The 23,459-nt window shown below is 40.8% G+C and overlaps 1 protein-coding gene across 1 annotated transcript in view; it reads left to right on the forward strand.

Moving 5' to 3' along the window:
• Positions 1-16,263, forward strand: part of ZNF831 (zinc finger protein 831) — a 29,338-nt gene extending 13,075 nt beyond the window's left edge. Inside the window, exons 2-6 of the mRNA XM_008933038.2 lie at positions 7,610-11,888; positions 12,342-12,484; positions 14,104-14,273; positions 14,402-14,541; positions 14,828-16,263. Coding sequence (XP_008931286.2) covers positions 7,610-11,888; positions 12,342-12,484; positions 14,104-14,273; positions 14,402-14,541; positions 14,828-15,682 — 5,587 coding nt within the window. The 3' untranslated portion in view covers positions 15,683-16,263. The remainder of the gene's footprint in view (positions 1-7,609; positions 11,889-12,341; positions 12,485-14,103; positions 14,274-14,401; positions 14,542-14,827) is intronic.
• Positions 16,264-23,459: the final 7,196 nt, after the last annotated feature.

Here is a 23,459-nt window from a genome sequence, read left to right on the forward strand (position 1 = left end):
ACTTAGCAACGAGAAAGATTTTTTCCTAAAACACAAAGCATTTCAGTTCTGGCCCCACTTCAGCTTTTAAGAGGGCTTTAATTGGTATTTTTTCATCATTTAGTCCAACCTCCTAAACTTTAAAAGATGTATTAGGGTTATTATTTTTCTGTTAGAACAACCTGTTGATTGCAGTCTGCTGGCTGGAGGTTGTTAACTCTTTCCTAACGTGGGAAATGCACAGGAGCAAATTTGATGAAAGGATGAAACAATCAAAATCCTTGGAGGTTTTCAAACACTAAAAATCTTACTTTTTTCCTCATTGTGAAGCCACCGACAGTGTTACAAAACCAACAGATGTTTTAGATATGTTTCTTTTTAGAAATAAGTGGTGTAAATGTAAAATAAAGACATATAATAAACTAGAAAGATTTTCTTATGACTAGAGCTGAGAAAAGTAGTTGCATAAGAAGTAGAATAGGAAATATTCTCTGATATAAATTGCATGAAGAGATCAAAAAAGCCAATGCAATGTTTACTTCCACACTAAAATATATTTTAGGTTACAATGTTCTTACTAATTTAAGCCTTTTGAAGGTTTTCATTTATGGACATTCAAGAAAAGGAGAATAAAAAAGTATGGAAAACTGTATAATAATGTTCAAACCAGTTGTTATTTTAGGATGAAGAGAAGTTATTACAGATCCTATTCTTCTTGAAAGGTTTTAATATTGTATTCTGGTACAGTGTTTACAAAAATAATAGTTAAAAAACCCTGCCAGTTTTGCTGATATTACACAACTGTGGAAGTTTGGTGTCAAAAATATTTGTCCTCAGGTTATGGTACAAGAATTTCAAAGTTCAGGCAGCAGGTTTTATAGTTGCTTTATACTTTTATAACACACAAGGCAAAACTTCAGAACAACGAACTTCTTACTAACCAGTAAGATTTCCCAAAGTCAGAATCTGAAATGTGACCACTGAAAGACTACAAAGGTTTGAGAAGATGAGGGAATTACACATTTCCAGCCCAATTCTGCAGGGAACTGAGGCTCCCAACTTTGTTCAAAGGTCCCAGCAGGCTGCAGGTGGAACTGGCAGTGTTGTGAGATCAGACACATCCCATAAGAACAAGTGAAAAGGTGAAGTCAGTACTTCTGTTATGAGACATTTCAAGATATGAAGTCAAACTGAGAAAAGAGCAAGGGCAGAAACAGGTTTTAAATAAACCAAGATGAACGGTGATTTCTGGGCTAATCAGGAAAGGTATCGGTTCCATTTGGCTTGTTTGAACTGAGAACTAGAAAGTGCCAGAATTGGGATACACTCACAAACACTCTGTTTCCATCAGAGAAGGGGTGCTTAAAGTACCTGCACAACATTTATTTCAGACCCTGTGGTTCACTATTACGTTATGACACTAATATTTAAGTAGAAGTTTTGTCTAGTCAGCCAAGGGAGTTCACAAACACCGGCACGTTGTGCCAGCCGGCAGTGGGGGGAATGCAAATCCCAGTTCTGTGTCTTCTGCTGACAGAAAGATACTGTGTGCTGGTCCCAGCATCACTGTCCTCAGAAGAAAAATGAGTAATTAACAATCCTAAAAGATGCTTTAGTTTCAGTTTGAAAAGTTCTTTAAAACACGTAGGATCTTCGAAATCTTATCCTCTCATTAGCACAGGAAGCTGCTTATTGCTGCTTTCACTTGAGCACCCCTCTGACAGAACTCTGTACCTTTGCAGGGATTGGAACACCTGGGACGGTGCCTTTTCCACAGATACCTGGGACCCAGAAATGCATAGCAATGGGATGTGGGTTTATCTCCCCAGGTCCTGCTTAGACATGAAATGAGAGCAAAGTGTAGCCCCACATACTCCCTCCTGGGCAGTACCTGGCCATGGCTGATCTTTATACACAGTTAAAATAGATGTTTTGCTGTACACTGAGACAACTGAGAAGTTTCTCTGAGCAGGACAGTGTTTTGAACTTAAATGAGTATAAGTAATCTTGCACAGAGATTCCATCTTAGGAAGTGACACACAAAAATAGATAGATTAAGAATTTAACTTCATTCCAAACATAGTTAATGCAGTGTAATACTGGTCCTCTGTATTATGTGCACAGGTCAAATTCCTTCTAGCCATTAGAGCAACCTGTTCATCCATATAAATGGGAAGAATCACAGGATGCTGTGGAGCCAGCCTGATTCCAGAGTCACTTATTCAAGATTTAGAGATTTTAGATCAAGCTTCAAAAGGTTCTGCTAAGCCCTGAAACCTGTGTGATAGTGGCAAATATCCACACAGGCACTTGCTTCAGTTGTAACTTGCTTTAATTGATTATTGCCTCTTCAAGCATCTCAGGATAAGAAGTTTGCAGCTTTAGCATACAGAATGTTACTGAGTGGCCTAAATAATGAATTTTGAAAGCTTACACGTTTTCAATTTGTTCCTAGTTCCAGCATACTTCTGGAATAATTAGTACTGTTTAAAACAAGTCTCCCTTTTAAGTAAATTCATCTTAACTTAATAATAGTCAGTCTCAAAGTGGATTAAAATATAATGGGCTGCAGATATGTGACCAAACTGAAGAGAAACTAATTTTGACTGGTTATGTAAAATGCCCAGAATCATCTGTTTGTCTGATTTGATTCATGCCAGTGTTCTATTATAAGATGTGCATCTTTTTCCCCGTTGGTTTGTTGACTGTAGCATGCAGTAATCCTCCAGAAGATCTCACTCAGAGGTGAGAACACATTCCTTTAGGAAAGTATCTCCCAGCAGAGCTGAAACTAGTTGCTGCATGTAGTTCTCTCCATCTGGACAGACAGTCTGTAGAGCAGAAGCATGAGTCATTGTAAAACAGTTCAGAATGTCAAGTATTTTCTAGATTCACTGATTTTAAGCATTTGCAGTGCCATTACCAATTACTGGGAGCATTTCAGGCTATGGTAGAAACAAGAAGGATTTTGAGCAACAATACCAGGCCTTGTTAAAAGCTTTTCTGCCCCCTGAATAACTAGATGATAGGCAAGAAAGATAGGAAGAACAAGACAGAAATATTTCTCCACCTCCAAAACTAGAGGCCTACTAAATCAGGGCTCCAGAAACAAATGGAAAGCAATCCAAACAACAGGAAAAACTCTCCAGGATCAATAAAGCTGTGTGGAATGAAGATCCACTGGGGCCTCCAGCATTAGTCTCTCACCAGAATTAATAAAAGAAAGAGCTTGCACTGAAGTGGATATTGGACAATCAGAACTTTACAGTTTCATCACTATCCAGTTTACAAGGGACAGGCTGCAGTGTCTGAACTGGGCAGATGCTCATTGCAGGAAGATTAAAAGCTACGTCTTCCAAAATATGATGTTCTTAAGGAAATTTTACAGGCTGGATATACCAATTTGGTAACATTATTGAGAATTTATATTCCACTTGGGGATTCACTCAGTCTCACAGCAGTGGAGGGCATAGCCATCCCAGTCCATAATTTAAACGAGTGTTTGGATGAAGAAGAGCTGCCCCTTCCCAGGACCCCTCAGTGCTGCTGAACTGTGTTACCTGAGGACTCTTCATGAACTCAACCCTCAAACAAAATCTAACCTTTTAAAATGATCTTTTCACTGCTGTTGACTGTCCCCTATCCTGTTTTCCCTGCAGTTTCCACAAATTTAGGGAGGTTTGTTGAGCATGACCTAAACACTGCTAACATTCCTGAGGCACTTTCCCACCTCGTTACAAGCAAATTACCTTTAGGGGTATAAAGAAAAAAACCTACCATTGTGTCAGGGTATTTCATGGAATGGTACAACTGAATGCAGTGCACAAAATCCCCATTTTGTGAAGATTCTGTGTAGAGGTTCCTACATAGAGAGTGATAAAGGATATGGAGAGATTGAAATGTCACTTCATTTTCTCCTGTTTCAGCTCTTCCTGTTTTCAGAAGGTTGTCACTGTGACACCAATGTAGAAAAAAAAAAAAGAAAACCACCCAACTTCCTACTTCTAATCTGTTTCAAGTCTTTGTCCTCGTTTCTCTCTGCTTGCATCAAGTATTGACAGAAATGAGGCTTTTTTGCTGACATGCCTGGCTCAGTCAAAGGTACGTGAGCTAAAATTATTTCCAGACTAAAGAGGATTCCACTTCTGTTTGCTCTCTGGTTTATTTAAGGTAAGGATCACCTAAAGCTTTTTAGAAAGGCAAAGACTTGTAGTATAACTGAGTATATTGTGTATGTTCAGAGTGTTGAAAAGCTGCTTCTGTGGGGTTACAAAAATAACCTCTGTCATGTCTCCAGGTTATACCTGTGGACCAAGGTGGGGACTGAGCAACTGAGCTTTGCATCTGCTTAGGGACTGATGCTCTTCTCAATGTTGTGTCAAAAAAAAAAATTATATGGAAGTGCTGGAAATGAGTAATTACATGTTTATTTATTGATTTAATTAATAATGAAGGGCAGCTGACAGAGCACTTATATGTGACAAAAATCTTTCACTTGTGTAGTCCAAGATTACTATAACAGTGCTGACAAAATGAAACAAGTTTTATAAAATGTATTTGGAACTCAAGAAAGATTCTATAAAAAAGGAACACGCTGGATTTAAAATGAGTTTTTTATACCACCTTTTCCTGTTAAAATACTTTATACTTATAAAGTGAGTAAGACATTTTCTGATACAATGAATTTTTATCTGAAACTCTTCCACTTCTTGACTTTTCAGTGTTCCACAGGACTATCTATGCTGTGTACCTGAAGCTAGAATTCAAACTAGGAACAAAATAATTGTATTTAAATGGAATTTTAGTGACCAGTTTTGATAGCTTAGGAAATCAATTTAGATAATTTTGGACTGGCCAAATCCTGCATTTAGTTCTGTTTATTTTTCCTTATCTAGTTAAGATCAAGTTCTTATGCTGGTAGTTCAATGCCATAAGCTGCAAACAGGTGGGAACACGAGGTGAATGCTCAGTAACAGAGCTCAGGGGATAATCAACAAAGGAAGTTTTTCTACTTTAGGCAAGGACTACGCAGCATCAGCCTTGGGGCAGAATTAGTTTGAGATGAGCTATTTCTGTCAATGTATAGAGAAATACAGTGGCTTTTTTTTGGTATATAAACAACAGATGTGAAAAGTCTGATCGTATTTGCCCCAGTAGAATACAAGTCAGGGCAGTTTCACTTAGGAAGAAAGTCTGTTTGTTTGCTGTGAAAAGCAGGAAACTACCACAGCTGGTAGAAACGTGTTATTACATTCTTAACAGTAATGACCTTGTGTGTCACCATTACTTTACTTGTTTAGCATTGTTTAAAACTTTCCTTTAAATTTTCTGCCACCACTTAGGTATTTTCTTTGTGGACCATTGCAGAGCACTGAAATGATTCTCAGAATTACACTGAATTTTTGGCCCCAGAAACTTAATAAGTGAAATTACAGAGAGTCTCTGGTATTTGGGAACCACAGGATTCATATGAAAAACATCTGGCCATGGTGAGTCCTGCTGACTCAGGCTGGCCTTGAAGGGCCCATCAGCTCTGTGTGCCCATGGGGATATTCAGGGAGAGAAGTAGTTTGTGACACTGGAGCTGACTGGGAGGAAATGTAAAATATGTAGAAATGTATTTCCACACTTCTCTCCAGGGGAAGGAGGGGAGCACAACCACTGTGACTTGTTTCATCTGGTGTGGTACTTGTTGGATGTTCTGGCTGCAGGGTATTTAGGCTTCACTTCTTGGAGTCTGGACTCTGCAGTGTATTTTTTTCCCTCAACTTCTTTTTTCCCCACATCTTTGGAAAAACTACTGCATGCTTAGTTTGTGAGTATCATGGGCTCATGTCTTATTGTTTGCTCCTGTTTTCATTGTATGCTGTGTTAAAATTTAAAAGTGCCTGTATAACTTAAGAACAACCTTAAATGGACTTGAAATGTTGATAACATCACTTTGCAAATCAGAGAAATCCACTTTTTTCCTGCAGTGTTCACCACACTACACAATATGGATAATAACTTAATTCCTTTAACAAGCCATATTCTTTTAACATTCTTCCATCAATATAATCATTACCTATAGCAAAAAGCCACTTAAGTGATTATTCCATGTAGAAATCTCTGAAAGTGGACAAGAAAAGTCCATGTGTGATAAGTGAACTTGGTTTATAACATTCATGGGAAAGGAGAAAGGGAAAAATCTAACAATGCTGTGCACACATCAGTTCATTTTACAGGTTGCTTTCTGGGATGGAACCAGTACAAATTTCAAACAGTGTTTTTAAGTAATCCTTTTACTGTTTCTCAGCAATGATTACCTATTAAAATGATCCTAGGAAGTTACAGAAACGTCACTACAGCTTGTGCAGTAAAGCAACAAATTGCAGATTTCAAATTTAGCCACCAATTATGTTATTCCAAATTTTTTTTTTTAATGACTATTTGCACAAGAACAGCCCATTATTCATGGCAGTAAATTGATACAGAGCTGTGAGTAAAGCTGAGTAAGAAATAAACATTCACAGATCACCTGATTTTCACCCTGACTGTAATTACAAGGGGTTATGCTCATGCCCCTATTAGCTCCTCCAAAGATAATTTTCAACTTGATTATTTTGATAGTTTACTCCTTTGTTGCTAATGAAAGAAAAAAGACAATACAAATTTTTGTTGAAATAAGAACTAGTCTGGACCAGCACCAACCCTGCACATATTTGGACAGATTTCATAAGAATAGGCTCACTTTTTTCAAAAACTGTGTCTAGAAGATGTTTTCATCTGGCATTAAAAGCATCTAAAAATAAGCAGCATACCATAATATCTCCATTTATTAGATAAAATGAATTTGGGCTACACAAAAGCCAGCTTTAATTTATCCCACTATTTTCCTATGATACCATCTTTTCTACTTTGCACATATTTATGTAAATCTCACTTGTAAAACAAGACATCAGTTTACTTTTGTTCACATATTTCCATTTTACACCACTTGCTGCAGTATGTTTGGCTTTAGCCCCCTTAAATTTGGGTAAACACAGATTAATATGAAGCCATGTTTACTGTCCTGTGTTTGGAACAGTTGCCCAAAGAACCTGTGCAGTTTTTATCCTCAGAGGATCTCAAAAGCAGACAGGGTAACACCCTGACAATCTCATCTGACCTCAGTGCTGACTCTGCTCTGAGCAGGTCTTTGGACTAGAGACCTCCTGAGGTCCCCTCTAACCTCCATTGTCCCGTGTTTCTATATTAACAATTATTAATGTTAATTAAATATAAAACCATGATACACATATATAATGAGAATATGGTTCCAGAAAATTAAAATTGTATTATTTCTGGTGTGCTGAGAGACTCCATTTGCAAATCTGAAACTCAGGTTTATTTCTAATGCTTTGGGTATCTATCATAGATCGTAAGAGTGGTTTTAAATGCAGTGTTAAATGTTCTTTACACTTTAATTCCTAGATAAGAAATTAAAAATGAATCAATTTAATTGGAAAATGAAGTAATTGTTGTCTGTATAATGCTTGTGTGTAAGATTTGTGATATTCTTAACCGCTGACTTTCCTAGTCCAGCAGTTGAATGTTTGTATTTTATTTGCTACCTGAAGATTCCTACTTGCTCTGTTTCCCCTCCTCACAGGTACCTGAGCACGTGGCAGAGAGCCCTTGGCATGGAGGCACAGAAGGCACAGAAGGCACCTGGTTTCACAGCTGCACCCCCAGATTGCCCCGTTCCAGCCTCCTCTGTGCAGCCCTCGCAGGGCCCCTCAGACCCCGGCCAGGGCACTGCTCTTCCCCGGGAACCGGCGCTGTCCCAGCCCGTGTACCTCAAAGCCCTCACCATCCCGCTGTACCAGCCTGTCCAGGCAGGATGCTTCCAGCCACACGGGCAGTTAGTGACCACCAGGAGCTGTGTCCATCTCGACAGCACCAGCATTCCCCTCATCCTCAACCCACTCGTCCCTCCGGAAAGCCCAGATCGGCCTCAGTCAGTTTTTCAGAAACAACTTGGGCAAACTCTAACATTGAGCATAGTCAGCACTTTACCAGTTTTATCACCACCGAGTTCTTGTGTAAATGCATCTATTGGAAGCCCAGGAAAATCCAAAAAAGCTGGGAAATATATCTGCAAACACTGTGGACGAGATTGTCTGAAGCCAAGTGTCCTTGAGAAGCACATTCGCTCCCACACAGGAGAGAGGCCCTTTCCGTGCACCACCTGTGGCATCGCATTTAAAACTCAGAGCAACTTGTATAAACACAGGAGAACTCAAACACACGTCAACAACACCAGGCTGCCCTCAGACTCTGACACCAGTGGGGCATCAGAGCAAAATGGGAGATCAGCAGAGAGCACCACCTCAGCCCAAGGCAGCAAACCACTGAGCAGCACCGGTGAGGACAAGGGGATACAGATGAAACAACCAAGTTCAGAGACCAGTGCTGGACCAGACACTAAAAAACTTCACGAGCTTTCACTGCCAGCAACAAGCACTTCACCAGTTTTTCCAGAAAATCAAGAAACAACGAATCAATCCTTCAGTTCAAAGGCTAATCAAGGGGTTCCTGAAAGAGAACCTCGCAGTTTATCATCTCCAGGAGCTTTGCCAAACGGTCCGTGTCAGAGGAAGAAGATGCAGGAACAAAGAACTCCAACTGCCAACAAGCATATTCAGCTGCAAAGGCAGCAAGCAACCTCTTCGGAGAAGCAGTGGGATTACAAGCCATTGGACTGCAAGCTGAAGAAGTGTGAGAGCACTGACTCGGGGTATCTGTCCCGCTCTGACAGCACAGAACAACAGATGGCATCACCCAGCCCCTTGCACAGCCTCTGTGAGCACAGCACGGAGCTGGAAAGCGAAACTGCCTTCAGCAGCCCCAGGTGTGCCTCCGGAAGCAGTGCAAAGCCAGAGGCAGCTGAGAAAGCTGCAGCCTCCATGCTAGAGAAAAAGAGGCTGGAAGAACACATTTCAAAACTTATTTCTCATAACAAAAGTGTGGTGGATGATACCCAGTTAGACAATGTCAGGCCCAGGAAAACTGTCCTTTCCAAACAGGGAAGCATTGACCTGCCAATGCCTTACACATACAAAGACTCTTTCCATTTTGATATCAGAACTTGTGATGTAAATAGGAAAAAGAATCTTGCCCTTTGTTCAGCAAAGTCTACCTTTGCACCCCTGGAGAAATGCAAGCCAATGTTTTTCCATTCAGTTCCCACCCAGTTCTCCACGACCATTGACACTGTGCCTGTCACTCGGAGCAACTCCTTGCCGTTCGTGGAGGGAGCAAGGATGGCACAGGACAAACCAGGTTGCTCAAAACCACTTTCTCTTACTAAGCAGTCTGTAAACACAGGCACTGCTGGTTTGCTGCCTAGCAACAATCTTGCTGCAAATTCAGTGGATTTCCCTAATAGCCATCCCCGAGCTCTAGTCAGACAAACAGCCGTGGATGATTTGCCGCTAAATAATGTGGTTGATCATCCTCCTCCTTCAGAGGAGTTGCAAGGCAGTAAAAAGCTTGGGGCTGGAGAAGTAATCAGTGCTAAAAATAAGAAACACAATCAAAGGAAGTTAAAGATGTTCTCTCAAGAAAAATGGCAAATGTATGGAGATGAAACATTTAAGAAAATCTACCAAAAAATGAAAAGCAGTCAAAACGCCAAGAAAATGAAACAAAGGGGGGATAAGATTACAGGTATTACAAGCTTCACTCCTGACTCAAAGGAATCAGCCAGCAGCACTGAAATTATTGAGGAAAGAGATGGCAGGAGCTCTGTAAGTGACAGTCATTCCTCCCTTGTGACAGCAGCTTCAAACACGGGTAAATCAGGAACCTGTACTGATGGTAATCGTGTTCTGCAGAATGTGTCCTCTGAGGAAACTGCAGACAGTGTGTCCTACCTAATGGAGACATCACATTCCACAAATGCCTGTGCACGGACTGTAAGGAGCAAAACTTCCCAAGACCCCAGTGGCAGGGACAGAGAGAAGTGCACAGCTCTCAGCAGCACAGGGCGAGCTCCAAGCAGTTGTGAGCTCAGGCTTCAAAATCTTGAGTGTCAGCCCAGCTGTCACAGAAGAAATGATGACTCCTTGCCAGTACAGAGTAGCAACTGGGAAAACCCAAGCCCTGGGAAAGAATCCAGTGCATTTGAATTAGATTCTAAAAGCACCACACACAATTATGGAGGCCATCGCAGGACTAAGGAGACTGGCCAACAAGGCCTGTGGGTCCATTGCAACAGCAGAGAGACTGCAGGGAAATCCCAGAATTTACCATCAGAAAGAAAAAAGCTGAAATTTGAAGTGGAGAAGACAACACAAAATATGATTTCAATGTCCTGCCCTAGTCCTGGTAGCGAAAGTAGTGCAGTAAGTGAAGCAGAGAGAGCCCATTGCTCTGGCACTCCCTGTCTTTCAGCAGCTCCAGTGACATTCTCCAGTAAAGCACAAGAGCAAAAATTGGGCACAGGAATTAATGAATCCACTGGAGGTACTGAGAATGTGGAATATATGAAAACAATCAAACTCCCCACAAAAGCCCTCAATTACAGTGATGTTGACCTCCTTTCAAATTCAACTGGTATCTCAAAAGCTTCACTGGTGGGATTTTTAGGCCCTGAATTAAGGGGAAGTGATTGCAACTCTTTTGCCTTGCACAATGCAACACATAAAGACGACAAAACATGTCTTGTGAAAATAGAAGCAAAAGTACCACTTTTCAATGACAATGTTGTGGATGTATCTTCTAAAATTCATCATCTGCAATCTGGTCATTCAACTCCAGCCCCACAACAAAATGCCTTTTCTCCAAAATATATCCTTAAATTGCCACAGGCCAAGAGAGCCTCAAATTTGTCACTTTTGCCTAGATCTGAACAGGTTACACCTTGCACATCTGAGACAGACACCCTAACCACCCCTTCCTGCTCTTCCAGCAGTGGATCCCTCCATTCTCATCCCAGTGACGGGGTTTGGTCCCCTTTACAATTTGAAGTGAGACAAAAGGTTGGCACAGGAGAGCTTCGATGGAATGTACACACAAACTGGAAAACTCCAGGATTTTGTTCACCAGTCAACTCAGAAACAACAAATATCTTAACCACAGCAGATAACACCTTTTATAACCCAAACTTCAGGCAGCAGGATACGGCGAGAGATGATTGGAAAAACAAGCAGAAGAAAAAAAAATTGAATTATCAAAGGCAAACAGAAGAGAAGTGGATGAGCATAACTACTTGCTCTACACAGACTCCAAAGAAGAAAATATGCTTTACTTCTGTGTATACAAGTGGCTTTTTCATATCAGCTGACATCAAAGATGAGAGAAAGGTTTTACAGCATCTTTGCTCAGGAAGTGACTCTTTGATAAAGACATCAGCTTCTAGCAAGGGAGCAGAGTCAACAGTCGTGGGATGGGACAGAGGGGGAAGTCTGTGCACCCTCAAGGATGCTTCACCAACAGTGCAGGACACGCTGCAGCATCCTCAGAGCTCGACAGACAGCTCCACTTATCTTTGCCATTCTTTTGGCACTTTTTATTGCCACACTCTCACCACTCACTGTAAAGAATTCCCAGTGCTCCCCCACAATAACAGGACCTGCTCCTCTGGCAGTTTAACAGTGTCAGCCACAAAGGGCACCTTCCCCTCCCTCAGTGCTGAGCCCCGACTAACCTGGTGCTGCTTAAGCAGGAGCCTCCCCCTGCCCTCGGAGCAGAAGGGGAATGCAGACTCTGCCTACTCCTCCCTGCACTCCTGTGACAGGGGATCCAGCAGGGAATGCAGCCTGTCCAAATACGACATCTCTATCTTCAAAATGAAAAATATTAACAAGACTGTGGCATATGGCTTAACAAACACAAGTTTAAAAACGCTGGTTTCATCTTTTTCTAAAGGACAACAGATGCAGGAGGTAATATTAATAATCCTATTTGCCTTCTCAAGAGGGTGTTATTGGCTGACAGCCCATCCTCACCCTCTTATTAGAAAAATGAAATAATTATCAGAAGTGTATTTATGGTCATTTACAGGATTTTGTTGATACAGAATTTACAATTTACATTTTTAGAAGATAAATCTTATATTCATTTGATGCATGGGAAAGGTACACTTTTGTGTGAATATTTAAGTTTCTTTCACTTGACCATTTTGGTAAGAATGCTGGCTAGTGAGAAGAATGAACTACTATTTTCCCTTTTGGGTATATTTTATATAATGATCAGAAAAAAATGGGAAAAATTCAGAGTTGTGCTACTAAACTATTATGTTGTTCACTGCTATTTAAAAAGAGCACAGATTTCCAATCTCTTGGTCAATGTAACTCACAGTTTTCATTTACTTAATTTTTCCCCAATATTCTCAACAGTTAAGCTCAGTAGCTCCTGGTGGTGCTTTCAAAAATATTTCAGAACAAAAGAAGAAAACTGTAGTTTGCAGAAAGGAAAAGCCCTCAACAAATAAACTCAAGAGGAGCCACAAACAGAAAAAGATTAAAGTCACCCCCAAATGGTAAGAAATATGGTTTGCAGCTTCGCTAGATATAGACATGATTTTGCTGAAATGGGTGTAAAAAGTCCACAGAAAATAAAAAGTCATCCCCAAAATTCAACCACGTTAAAATTGGGGGGAAAAAAATAAATCTCTCCAAAAGAGCTATTCTCACACCGCAGCAGTTCCCCAAAGGAACCATAAAAATACCAATATGTTGTTTATTACCAGGAACAGACTTTTCTAAGTCAAACAGACATATCCCAAAGAAAGAGGATGATTGGTCAGTTGAGTCTCACTATGCTTTAGAAATTATTCTTATCTGTCAAACTTGCCAGCATTTACTTTTGCTCGAAGGGAACCAAAATCCTTTCGTTTTTAATCTGGTTACAGCTCAGAGCAGAGCACGAAGTGCTCCTGAACTGCTATTCACAGGAGAATGCAGAAGAATAAATATCAAGTTTAACACAAACTAACAAAACCATCTGTAGTTCAAAGGATCATTCGGTTTAAATGAAAAGCAGGAAGAATTTGAGCATAAAACTGTCAAAGGCACATTGTCTCAATCAGCAAAGCTCCCCTGTATCTAATGGGAGCTCAGACCAGTGGATTTAGCCTCTAATCTTTCAGGAGCGTGGGGCAGCAGAATGTCTGATGAATTGCTTCAATAAGAAACACATATTGTGTGCATACATCCCTCTGATTCCATTTCACGACCAAAATCAGACAGAGTGACTCCCTTGAGGACAAATCAGTGCCAGTAACTTAATCACCGTGTCTAGTTCAGCAAGCAGCACTGAGGAGCATGAGAACAAAAATAGAAGACTCAGGGCTATGTCATCCAGCCTAGTCATACTCCACTAGGACTTTTTTTCTGATTTGTTTTTTGGGTGGTGTTTGTTTTTTTTTTTTTTTTTTTTTTCCTGCTGACCTCAGAATTTATTTATTTGGCTCTATCAAATAATTACAGGGATTCAGGTAAGTACAGCATCCTGAAAGCTCAGATCATTCATACTAGTAGCTAACTGGCCCAATTGGTAACCAATGAATTCAGTGTAATTGTCTAATACACCAAATACCAGAATTACCACGTCCTTTTAGGTTTACATCTTGCTCTGTGTGTGGTGACATTCTACTGATTTAGTCACTCAGAGTTACTGAAAGATCTATCCAGAGTAGAAAACAAGGCAGAGCTGGAATATTCAGTGTGAGTTTTCTAAATAACTGAAACACTTATGCTGTTCTTTAGTGATGATGAATAGGTGGCACATACGAAGTGAAAAGTAAAAAAGCCAACAACCACACAACATCAGGTGATTCCTGTATGATTCAAGCCTTTATGAAGTATATTGTTTTAAAATTCCAGATACAGGAAAAAGGATCTGTTATTTCTTAATCCTTTTCTCTTAGAAAACCAACAGAGGGGGGAAAAAAAGTAATAAAATAATTGTGGGTCTCTTCCCTAAAATCCTGATTATTTTTTTTTTTTGAGTTGGCATAAACATCTCTTTCACAGTGGTAAACTGCTGTTAGACTTTAGTGTCTGTGATGTTATGGTGTTATGGTTAGTGGTGTTATTACTCTGGCAGGTTTTACATCTCCCATATTTGTTTACCCTTTCAATGCCTCTGGCACTGCAGGTACAGAGGGAGGCACATCCATGGATATTCCCAGTTGAAAGTGAACCGGCTGAGCAAGAGGCCCTGTTTTCCCAACAGAGCACTGGATGCTTTGAGAAAGGGCTGTTCATCACAGCCCCCCAAATTCAATAAGCATAAGAAGTGCCATTCTCCTCAACTGAAGGTGCAAGGTAAGTATTTTGAATATTTTTTTAAAAAAACTGATGTTACTTCAGTGCTACGATGAGAAATGTAGTAAGTTCTAGCATGTGGGGCAATAAAAATCAAAGTAAAAGTTTCTTCAACCTCTTTTCGATAGAGAGTTACCTACACCAGCAAAATTCCACCTCAGATAAACCACTTTGCAGAAGGAAAAAAGAAGGAAAGAATAACTCAGGAATATCTTCCCATACTGAAAACCTAAACCATGTTAAACAAAGAGACAAAACGGATAAAAAAGTAGGTATTGTACCTTAATTCCTGTATTAATATCTATTAAAATAAAAAAAAAAGGTAATTAAAACGTGAATTATATTCAGCTGGTTTAAAGTTCAAGTTGAGACTACTTTGTAGCACAGATTTTGTTTAAAATGTTTAAAAATATGTTAAAGGTATTACTGGGGGTTAAAATACAATGAAAACTTACTAATGTTAGCTTTTCAAAAAGAACAACTAAACTTGCATCAATTGCTCTGGATTGAAAATTTTAAACCTCAATTTTTTCCCCCCCTCCTAATTTCTACAGGACATTTCTGGGCAAATCAGGGAACACACGGGAACAAACGTCTGTGTCCAGAACATCCCGGCTCCCCTGGGAATAGCTGTGACAGCTCATTCCTTTCCCTCCCCAGCTCCCACCTCCATGCAGCAGGTCAGCAGGGATGTGGCCATTTGCTGCTGGGTGACACAGCCCCTCGTGCTCCAGCCATCCGGGCCGGGGCATTCCCGGCCAAGCCTCCGGAGTGACTCAACGGCAGCTTCCTTTGGGTCTCACCCTTCTGATTTTACAAACACAGCCACAGGTGACCAACCCAGCAGCACAGACCCAGAGGCTCCTGGTCCTCTTTCCTTACATCTGGAGACAAGCCAAGAAAACACACTGAGTGCAGAGTCAGAGAGGCAAATATCTGGTACATTAGACCCGGTGATCCGGGCCTCGGGAAGGGAGAAAACTCCAGCTGAAGAAGACACAAATTCACCTCCCAAAGAACACCCAACTCCCAGTTCCCAGCCTGGATGTTCACGTTTATTTGGATCAAAAGCAGAGTCTCTTCCTGAGTCGGTCACAAGGGCTCAGTTACCCAGCAGAGGATACACAGAGAGGGCAAACGTGTCTCAAAATCTCCTGGACCTCCACGGAAGCAGAGACAGGAACGGATCCCACCTGCAGCCCAATCCCTATGGAAGGCCACATGGAACAGCTACTACTACCTTTAAAAAGCCCCCAATTTCTCTCAGATCCCCTGAGTTCAAGAGTTACTCTGCAGCACTTTCCAAGACATACAAAAAGAGAGGTTTAGAGATGATGAGGAAGCAAACGCGAGTGGAGTACGATGACACGAGCAGTGATGATGAGGACAGGCTGGTTATAGAGATATAGCAGACAGGCTGCTCACACAGGGACAGGAGGAAATGCCAGGGATGTCTGAACCATATTTCTGAAACACCTAAACATCAGCAAAGCCATTCCTCTGTGCAAGAGGCAGAATTCTCTTTGGAAAAGCCCTTTCTTTCAAGGACTAGAACTTTTTTTAAAGAAGCTTATTTGAGGCATCACACATTTAAATGCAAGAGGTAAACCTGTGTTTCTGATGGGTTTCCAGCATTGTTATGTTCTTGTCACCCTCACAGATTTCCCACAAGTGCTGGCTGCCAGTGGGTGTGTTACTCAAAGCCTGCAGTGTATTTGGTTACTTTTAACAATACAATAGCAGCAGCTTCCTCCGTGTACGAGCTGGGATTTCCTGGAAGGCTATAGATGTGTTCTCTTCCATACAGTCCTCTTTTCTTGTAGTCACTGCCATCTGCACTGGGAGTGACACACTGGCATTAAGGGGAAGATCTGCTCCCTAAGTATCTGTGATATTGGAAGAGTGTGGAAAAATGCTGACCTTTTTCCATGTTGCACAAATGTCAATGCTTCTGTGTGAGAAATGACACAAGCATGCTTTGCTTTGTGTTTCGTGCCTTTTATGCCAAGATCTACTCAAATATTCTTGATTTCTAGGTGGAGAATATGGGTGTTTGCTGTTGATATTTCCTTGTGGTAAAATTTCTGACAAGGATTTTCTCATTATATTTGTCACATTGTGCTCCAACCGATGTCATCTGGAATGTTTTGTTTTTATTGTAACTTTAACTGCTCTTTTATTGAGGGTAAAGAAGCTATATGGCATAGCTGGTTTTCTTTTTTTAACAAAAAGTTTTGTGCTACAAAGCCTAAAATTTACTGGTTTCCATGTGAATAAATAATTAGATATTTCAACTTGACCAGGTGTATTCACTTGCTTCATTAAGCTGATAAACACTAAACCCATTCCACTTCTACATTACAGCCAAATTCTACACTTAAACTTCTACTGTTCTTGTATTGTGAGTCACACACAGAGTTTAATGCATTAACCTACATAAGATATTTGGAGTTGCTTTTACTTTAGTCATGCACAGGTAAAAGCTTATACAAATCATCATCACAAAGAAATCTAGAATGTACTGGCTGAGAAAAATGAATGTATATGTGCAGAAAGATGCCAAAACATTCAGCTGCTTCAGATATGTTCCACCTTCATCTTCAAACTCCTTGTGTATCATTGTTAATAGTACTATGGATGGCAAGAAAGTGTTTGGTTTTCACCAGCAGCCTCCACAGCAACTATATTCACCTCTTGCTTGTGCAAGAGCTAATTATTATATGGACATATAATGAATCTGCTGTATAAAGTTTTTTTTGCATAATGTTTGTGGCTAAATGCTGTGTTTTAAAGTGGAATTTCTAGAGCAGTAATTTAGAAATATAGCAATTAGAAATTTAGACTCACAAATGCTGTGCAAAGAAACATTTATACTGCATATACTTTACAGCATGAAATATAGAAATTTCTTTGTCATACTGAAGCTGTAGCTGGAAGAAAAATGGGACAAGTCAGCTGAGAAAGCAAATTTTAAACTACATTTCCTGACAGAAGTAATCCTTGAAATTTTAGCTCACGACACTGTATGAAAATTTGACCTTACATTAGTTTTTTAGAAGAACCAGTAGATCTATGGGGGCATTTTAACAGGATTACTGAAGAAGGCAGTGACTGCAGCACAAAGATTCTGAGCCACAACAACCCCTGGAGGAGTCAGGTCTGAGTCATGTGCACTGTGAAAAACGGTCCTGGTTTAAGTTAGGGAATTCAGGGAGTTTGCACATCCAAATCCAACTGACCACAGCGTATTCCAGCTTTCCAGAAGGCTCTGTATTCCCAGAACACACCAGGACAAACAGGCAAACTGTTCCCTACCTTCTACACAGCAGAAGTCTCAGCCACGCAGTGATGTGTTGAATTCCCTCGCAAGTAGCTGAACATCAAAACCACATGAGGGCACCAGGCACAGAGGGAAAAAGCCGTGCTGCTTCATCCAGCAGCAGTTCTGAAGGATCCTTGCTTTGCTATAAGCAAATCTGAAATTCCTTTGCACATGAATGCATCTCATCTTTTCCCTCCTTCTAGCGAAGGAAGAAAATTAATAAGGAGTGTTGATCACAGGCTGCAAATAAGTGGATGTTTCAAATTTAGCCATCTGAGTTGTGAACCCATTAATTCTTATTGTTTCAGACTTTTATATTAGATCTTATTAATTACTGATACTTCACTGATCTGCCTGGCAAACCCCAACTCAGGGGTGCAAACCAACCAGAGGAAGCCCAGAGATCATCAACAAACATGAAGATGTACCTTGAATACAAGTCTGTCTTGGAGCCACTGGAATTTGCTCCTTAGGGGAAGTTTCCAGTAGCTTCTCACAGAAGCCACCCCTGCAGCCTCACCCCATTACCAAAACCTTACCAGGCAAACCCAATACAGTATCATTTCATTTTGGGATGGAACAGACTTTCTTTCCAGCCCTATTTTTTATTCATGAAATCTTGTTTGTCCACAGCTTCCCCAAAACACAATGCCTAAAATATTTAGTGCTTCTGTAGAAGCACTCCTGACACACACAGGGGGTGGTACTAAACACAGGGATATCTGGGTTTGTGTGCTGCCTAGGCTTTATTTGCACAACCAAATTTGTTCCCATTCACCAGTGTTTATATTATAATAATTTTCATGCAGTTAAGTAGCTTTGTTAAACCAGTAATTTTACCTTAAGGATTTATGTGGAATTATAGCCACAGATTCAGACTTCTGGTCTGTATTTTTCATTTACCATCAGCATTCCATGGGAGTCACATGGATGAAAAGGTCAATAGTATTTTTTTTTTTTGACTTTACAATACTGTGAGGTTTTAACTGTTCATTTAGTGTGGCCTGGTGGAACTGGATGAATGTCACGTAGAAGTACATAACTGTGTCTTCCAGGGAGCTGTAATGTTACCACAGTTTGGTTATAAGCCATCCTCTTAAATACTTAAATATAAAAAAGTGGTTTTCTTTCTCACAGTCAAAGTACCTACTGGCTACTCACAACAATTGCCTAAATATGTCCTGTATTTATGTCATGCTTGAGTTTAGAGGAGCTACAAGAGCCAGTTAAACAAGAGATGAACTCACTTGACAAATTTGTGAGTGCTTTCCAAAGTAGTCAAAAGGGATTCTTGTGCTATGGGCATATAAACTGTTTTAGCTTTAAAACCCCCATTATATAAGTTTCATTATCAGTCCCTAAATTATTGTTAGGGTTTAAAAACTAAAACAAACCAAAGTGATTCTAATACAGTCAATTAATTAATCCACAATCCATTTCTTTAAGCATCACAAGTTGTGTGCACGTGCATTTGTAGCACGTTTTTGGTTCACTGGATGACAAAACAAGCACTGCTGGTACAGCACTGGGTGTAACATCAGGAGCATGTTATTAATCCAGCAAGGATTGGAAGTGTTTCAGAGTGAGCTAGTTCAGATATATTAAACTGATTCTTTTCAGACTCCTGTGCCATTGACCAAAGGAGTGATTGGATGGGAGCCGTGGGAGCTGTTTCATAACCTACTGTGGGCTTGTTTTCAGCTGCCTTTGACGGCCCCTCAGGTCCAGCATTGCTGCTGCTGAGCTCAGTCCTGGACAGCACAGACTGTTAAGCCTTGACAGAGTCAGGCTTCAATTACAGTGAGTTACACTTGCCCTCTCCAAAGCAAAGCCTCTTACACATTGCAGAGGTATTCACAGGGTAAAATTTAGGTCACATCAACAGCCCTCCTCACTCTTTTTACACTGATAGAACCATAATCAGGGTTGATATCTAAAAATGTTTTTATGATTTATCATTCTGTATTATACAGACCATATTCAGATTTTTCTTGAAAACATCCTTCTCATTTCATTGCACGTACCCAAATAAAACATTTTGCCTCAAACACACAGTTGGGAGTATGGCAAGATCATTTAGATGAGCTGCTGTTGTCCTTTCTCCTCTACAGAAAGAAGCCATTACAGAAATTTTCCCCTCTCCAGCAAATGGTTAATGCACAAAAAAAAAAAAAAAAAAAAAAAAAAAACAAAATTGATTTCCGTAACATGCTTTGGCAGCAACTGAGGTGAGCAACTAAATGGGGGAAAGGGAGCCACAGGGTTGTTCCCACCTGTGTTAGGAAACCACAGTCTGAGAAGAGGAATACTTTGCTGGGAAGCTGAGCCAGGACTATAATAGTTACCTCAAATCTCCCAACTTGTATGTGCAAATGCAATTATGAGATTGGCACAACCAGCACTTCAGAGACCTCTGTGCACATACACGTTTCTGTGTGTTGGCTGCACGGAGGAACAGGGAAAATTACACTCCTTAAAAAGTAATTTGACCATTAGCCCCTACCATGCCTGTTAATGTTCCCCTTGCTCACAAGGAATCATTTGCACTGAGCTCCTCAAATGGAAGGCACAAAACACCATCACAGCCTCTGCAGCCCACGAGTGGTTTGTATTCCAGCTCATCCCTCTCATGAAGAAGTTTTGTATAACTTCGTTGATTCTAGTTATGGGTTATGTTAGCTCCAAACGGAGCAAATATTCAAAAGGGAAATGATACAAAGGTCTCAGACCTCAAATCACTACTTGTCCAGAAGCAAGAAAGTAAATATAGCAAAGTAAAGCATAAAAAACTGCCTCATCCTGCACAATATTATAAGGTTTAAGGGATTATATAAAAAGGATTTACCAACTTTGATTTAAAAATAAGAACAAAAGCAAAATGGTCATTATTACATGTTTGATATGAAAAACACCAAACCTTTTTTTATTTGCACCAGATGTGGATAGGCAGATGTGAACTGTTGGATAATATTTAGAGAAGTGGAATTAGGGAAATATCCATAATTAATAACATGCCTGTGGAAACATGTTCTGTGCTTCAAAAAGAATTCAGGTGGTATTAGAACTGGAAGAACCTCCTTACCCTGAAGATGTTGACAAATTTGAAGAAATTCCAAGCAGTGAAAAAAAAAAAAAACCAGCCTGATTGGGGAAACAGATTACTGGTGCAGAAAGATGAAAAGACCCAATTTTCTGCTCTCAATTACACCAATGTGGTCCAGTTAAATTCAGTGACAATGTACCAACAGAACAAGGAGAAAAGCTTGACTGAAATATATGATATGAAGAATTTGCTTAGAAACGCTCAGAGGAAGAATTCCCTTTAGGAAGGAACGGAACTGGTAAAATATGTGAGAGAAACAATAGGTCCTGTAGGATTTAAACTGAGAAGAAGGAAAATACAGACAATGTTCCACTGCAGTTGCATCTTCCAAATACCTCCTCTGGGATATTTAACATAGAGCTAAAACAGACCCACTCACTGTACAAAAGAATTATACACAGGAGGTGGCCAGAGAATGCAATCAGGCAGTTCTGCTCCTGGATATCCCTGTCATTCATGGAATCAAACACACTGCCTACGGTCATTGTTTCTATGCCTACATCCATTATTTCTCTCCACCTTAATTCACACAGTAGTGACTAATGCACTATGAAAATTTATCCAGGCTGGATCAGTTACCAAAATATAATTGCATTGCCTTTGTGTGCTGTCTACCAGATGTTTCATTTTGTATTCATCAAGAATATGTTGTGTAAGAAGAGCTCCTCAAACAACAACAAAAAAAATCAGCATTCTTGGTTTAATTACAATGACACTGCCAAAAAAAAAAAAAAATAGGGTCAGAAGAGCAATCTTATCACTTATCCTTGTCTCCTGGACAATATGATCAGAGAGTTCCTAAGACAGATCTGAAAATACACATATAGAATCATAGACTCACAGAACTACTATGGTTAGAAAAGACTTCTAGGATCGTGTCCAACCATCAACAGCACCACGACCTTGTTCACCACAAAACCATGTCCTCAAGTGCCATATCCACACATCTTTTGAGCTTTTCCAGGGATGGTGACTCCACCACTTCCCTGGGTAGTCTGTTCCAATGCTTGACAACCCTTTCAGTGAAGAAATTTTTCCTGCTTTCCAATCTAAACTTCCCCTGGTGCAATTTGCTTTTGTCTTGTCACTTGTTACCCGGGAGAAGAGACTGACCCCCATCTCACTACATCATCCTGTCAGGGAGTTGTAGAGAGCGAGAAGGTCCCCCTGAGCCTCCTTTTCTCCAGGCTGAGCCCTCCCAGCTCCCTCAGCTGCTCCTCATCAGCCTTGGGCTCCAGGCTCTTCTCCACCTCCATTCCCTTCTCTGGACACTCTCCAGCACCTCAGTGTCAAACCAGGACAGTAGTTTCTGGTGCCCAACTTGAGGCATGACAGGTTGGGATAACGACAGATCTGACTAGAACACATTAGAACAAGTATGTTATAAGCATTTATTAGATTAGTGAAATAGTTGCTGGTCACACTGTGTACTTATTTGCTCCCAGAGCTGGCGTGCTTGTCCTTAAAGTTGCATCATGCCATACTTTACTTGCAGTGTGTGTTCCCTCTTGTGCTGTTTATCCCGTGGGAAGTGGGCTAAGGTATCATGGTGATGTACTTTCTAATGCTGGGATATGATATGATATATGATATGATATGATATATGATATGATATATGGTCTGGTATGATATATGACATGACATGATATGACATGATAGAAGTGCCAGTCGTGAGACTGACCTGGTGTCTGCACCCAGCTGTGAATGGTGGGAGCCATCTATGGGAAACATCCACAATTACACCTTTAACCCGCCCTTGCAGAGCCACCTATGGAGGGGACACCTTCCCACACCTTCCCTGTGGAGGGGATGTCTTCCCACACCTTCCCTCCCCCACCAGGCTAATTACAGCAGCGCTTGAGAATTTTGAAAATTTTGAATATCCTTGGGATATGCTGAAACCAGCACAGTCCTATGGCTGGGAACCAGAATGTTGCTAAATGTGTTTAAGGTTAAACTGTTTAGGAACAGTACCCAGAGACCTGCCCTGAGGCTGGATAGCTCTGAGTTGTGGGTGTGTGGGGTAGTGTGGGCAAGTACCCAGGACAGGGGGAACCTCCAATGTTTTGGAACTTCACCTCTGAAAAAGCACAGAAAAGTAATGAAATGTTTGGAAAAAGTAAGTTGTCACTCTGGCAATTCCAGAGAGATAATGGGCCTAGTAGCCTGGAATTAGATGGTAAGGAAGCCAGCTGGGATCACTCCCTAGGGCAGGAGGCATTGACAAGGCATTTGGAAAAGGGACACAAGCCCTCAGTCCTGTTAGGTGTGAAGGAAAGATATTCCTTCCAGGAAGATGCTGGGTGGCAAGTGGGCCACCATGGAGAGAGGTATCCAGCACCTGAGGGAATTAGTCCTGCCAGAGATGTTTTATTGTGACCTGAACAAGACACAAGTACCCTCAGATCCAGACAAAGTCCAACACCCAGAACACACCTGGCACCACTGCTGCATGGCACCCACTGCCAGTAAGGACCTGGAGACACAAAGAATCACCAGGGGATGATCCTGATCTCCACCAAGGCACACATCCCATGCCAGGTTACCTGAGCCATTCAGATGCCTGTGCTACCCACTCCTGCAATTCCACAATGTTTCTGGCTTCAGAAATCAATAGAAATCCCAAGCCAAACCAAAACCAAATCTGGTCTTGAGCAGAGCAAAGGATCAATCTAAATTTAAATGGGATTTACTTTGCCTCCCAAGCTCTAGATGTGACAAATTTCAGAACAATGAGCTGTGAACCATTTAGAAGTCAGTG

Source organism: Manacus vitellinus, unplaced genomic scaffold (genome assembly GCF_001715985.3).
Source record: "Manacus vitellinus isolate BGI_N305 unplaced genomic scaffold, ASM171598v3 scaffold_26_pilon, whole genome shotgun sequence".
Classification (NCBI taxonomy): Eukaryota; Metazoa; Chordata; class Aves; order Passeriformes; family Pipridae; genus Manacus; species Manacus vitellinus.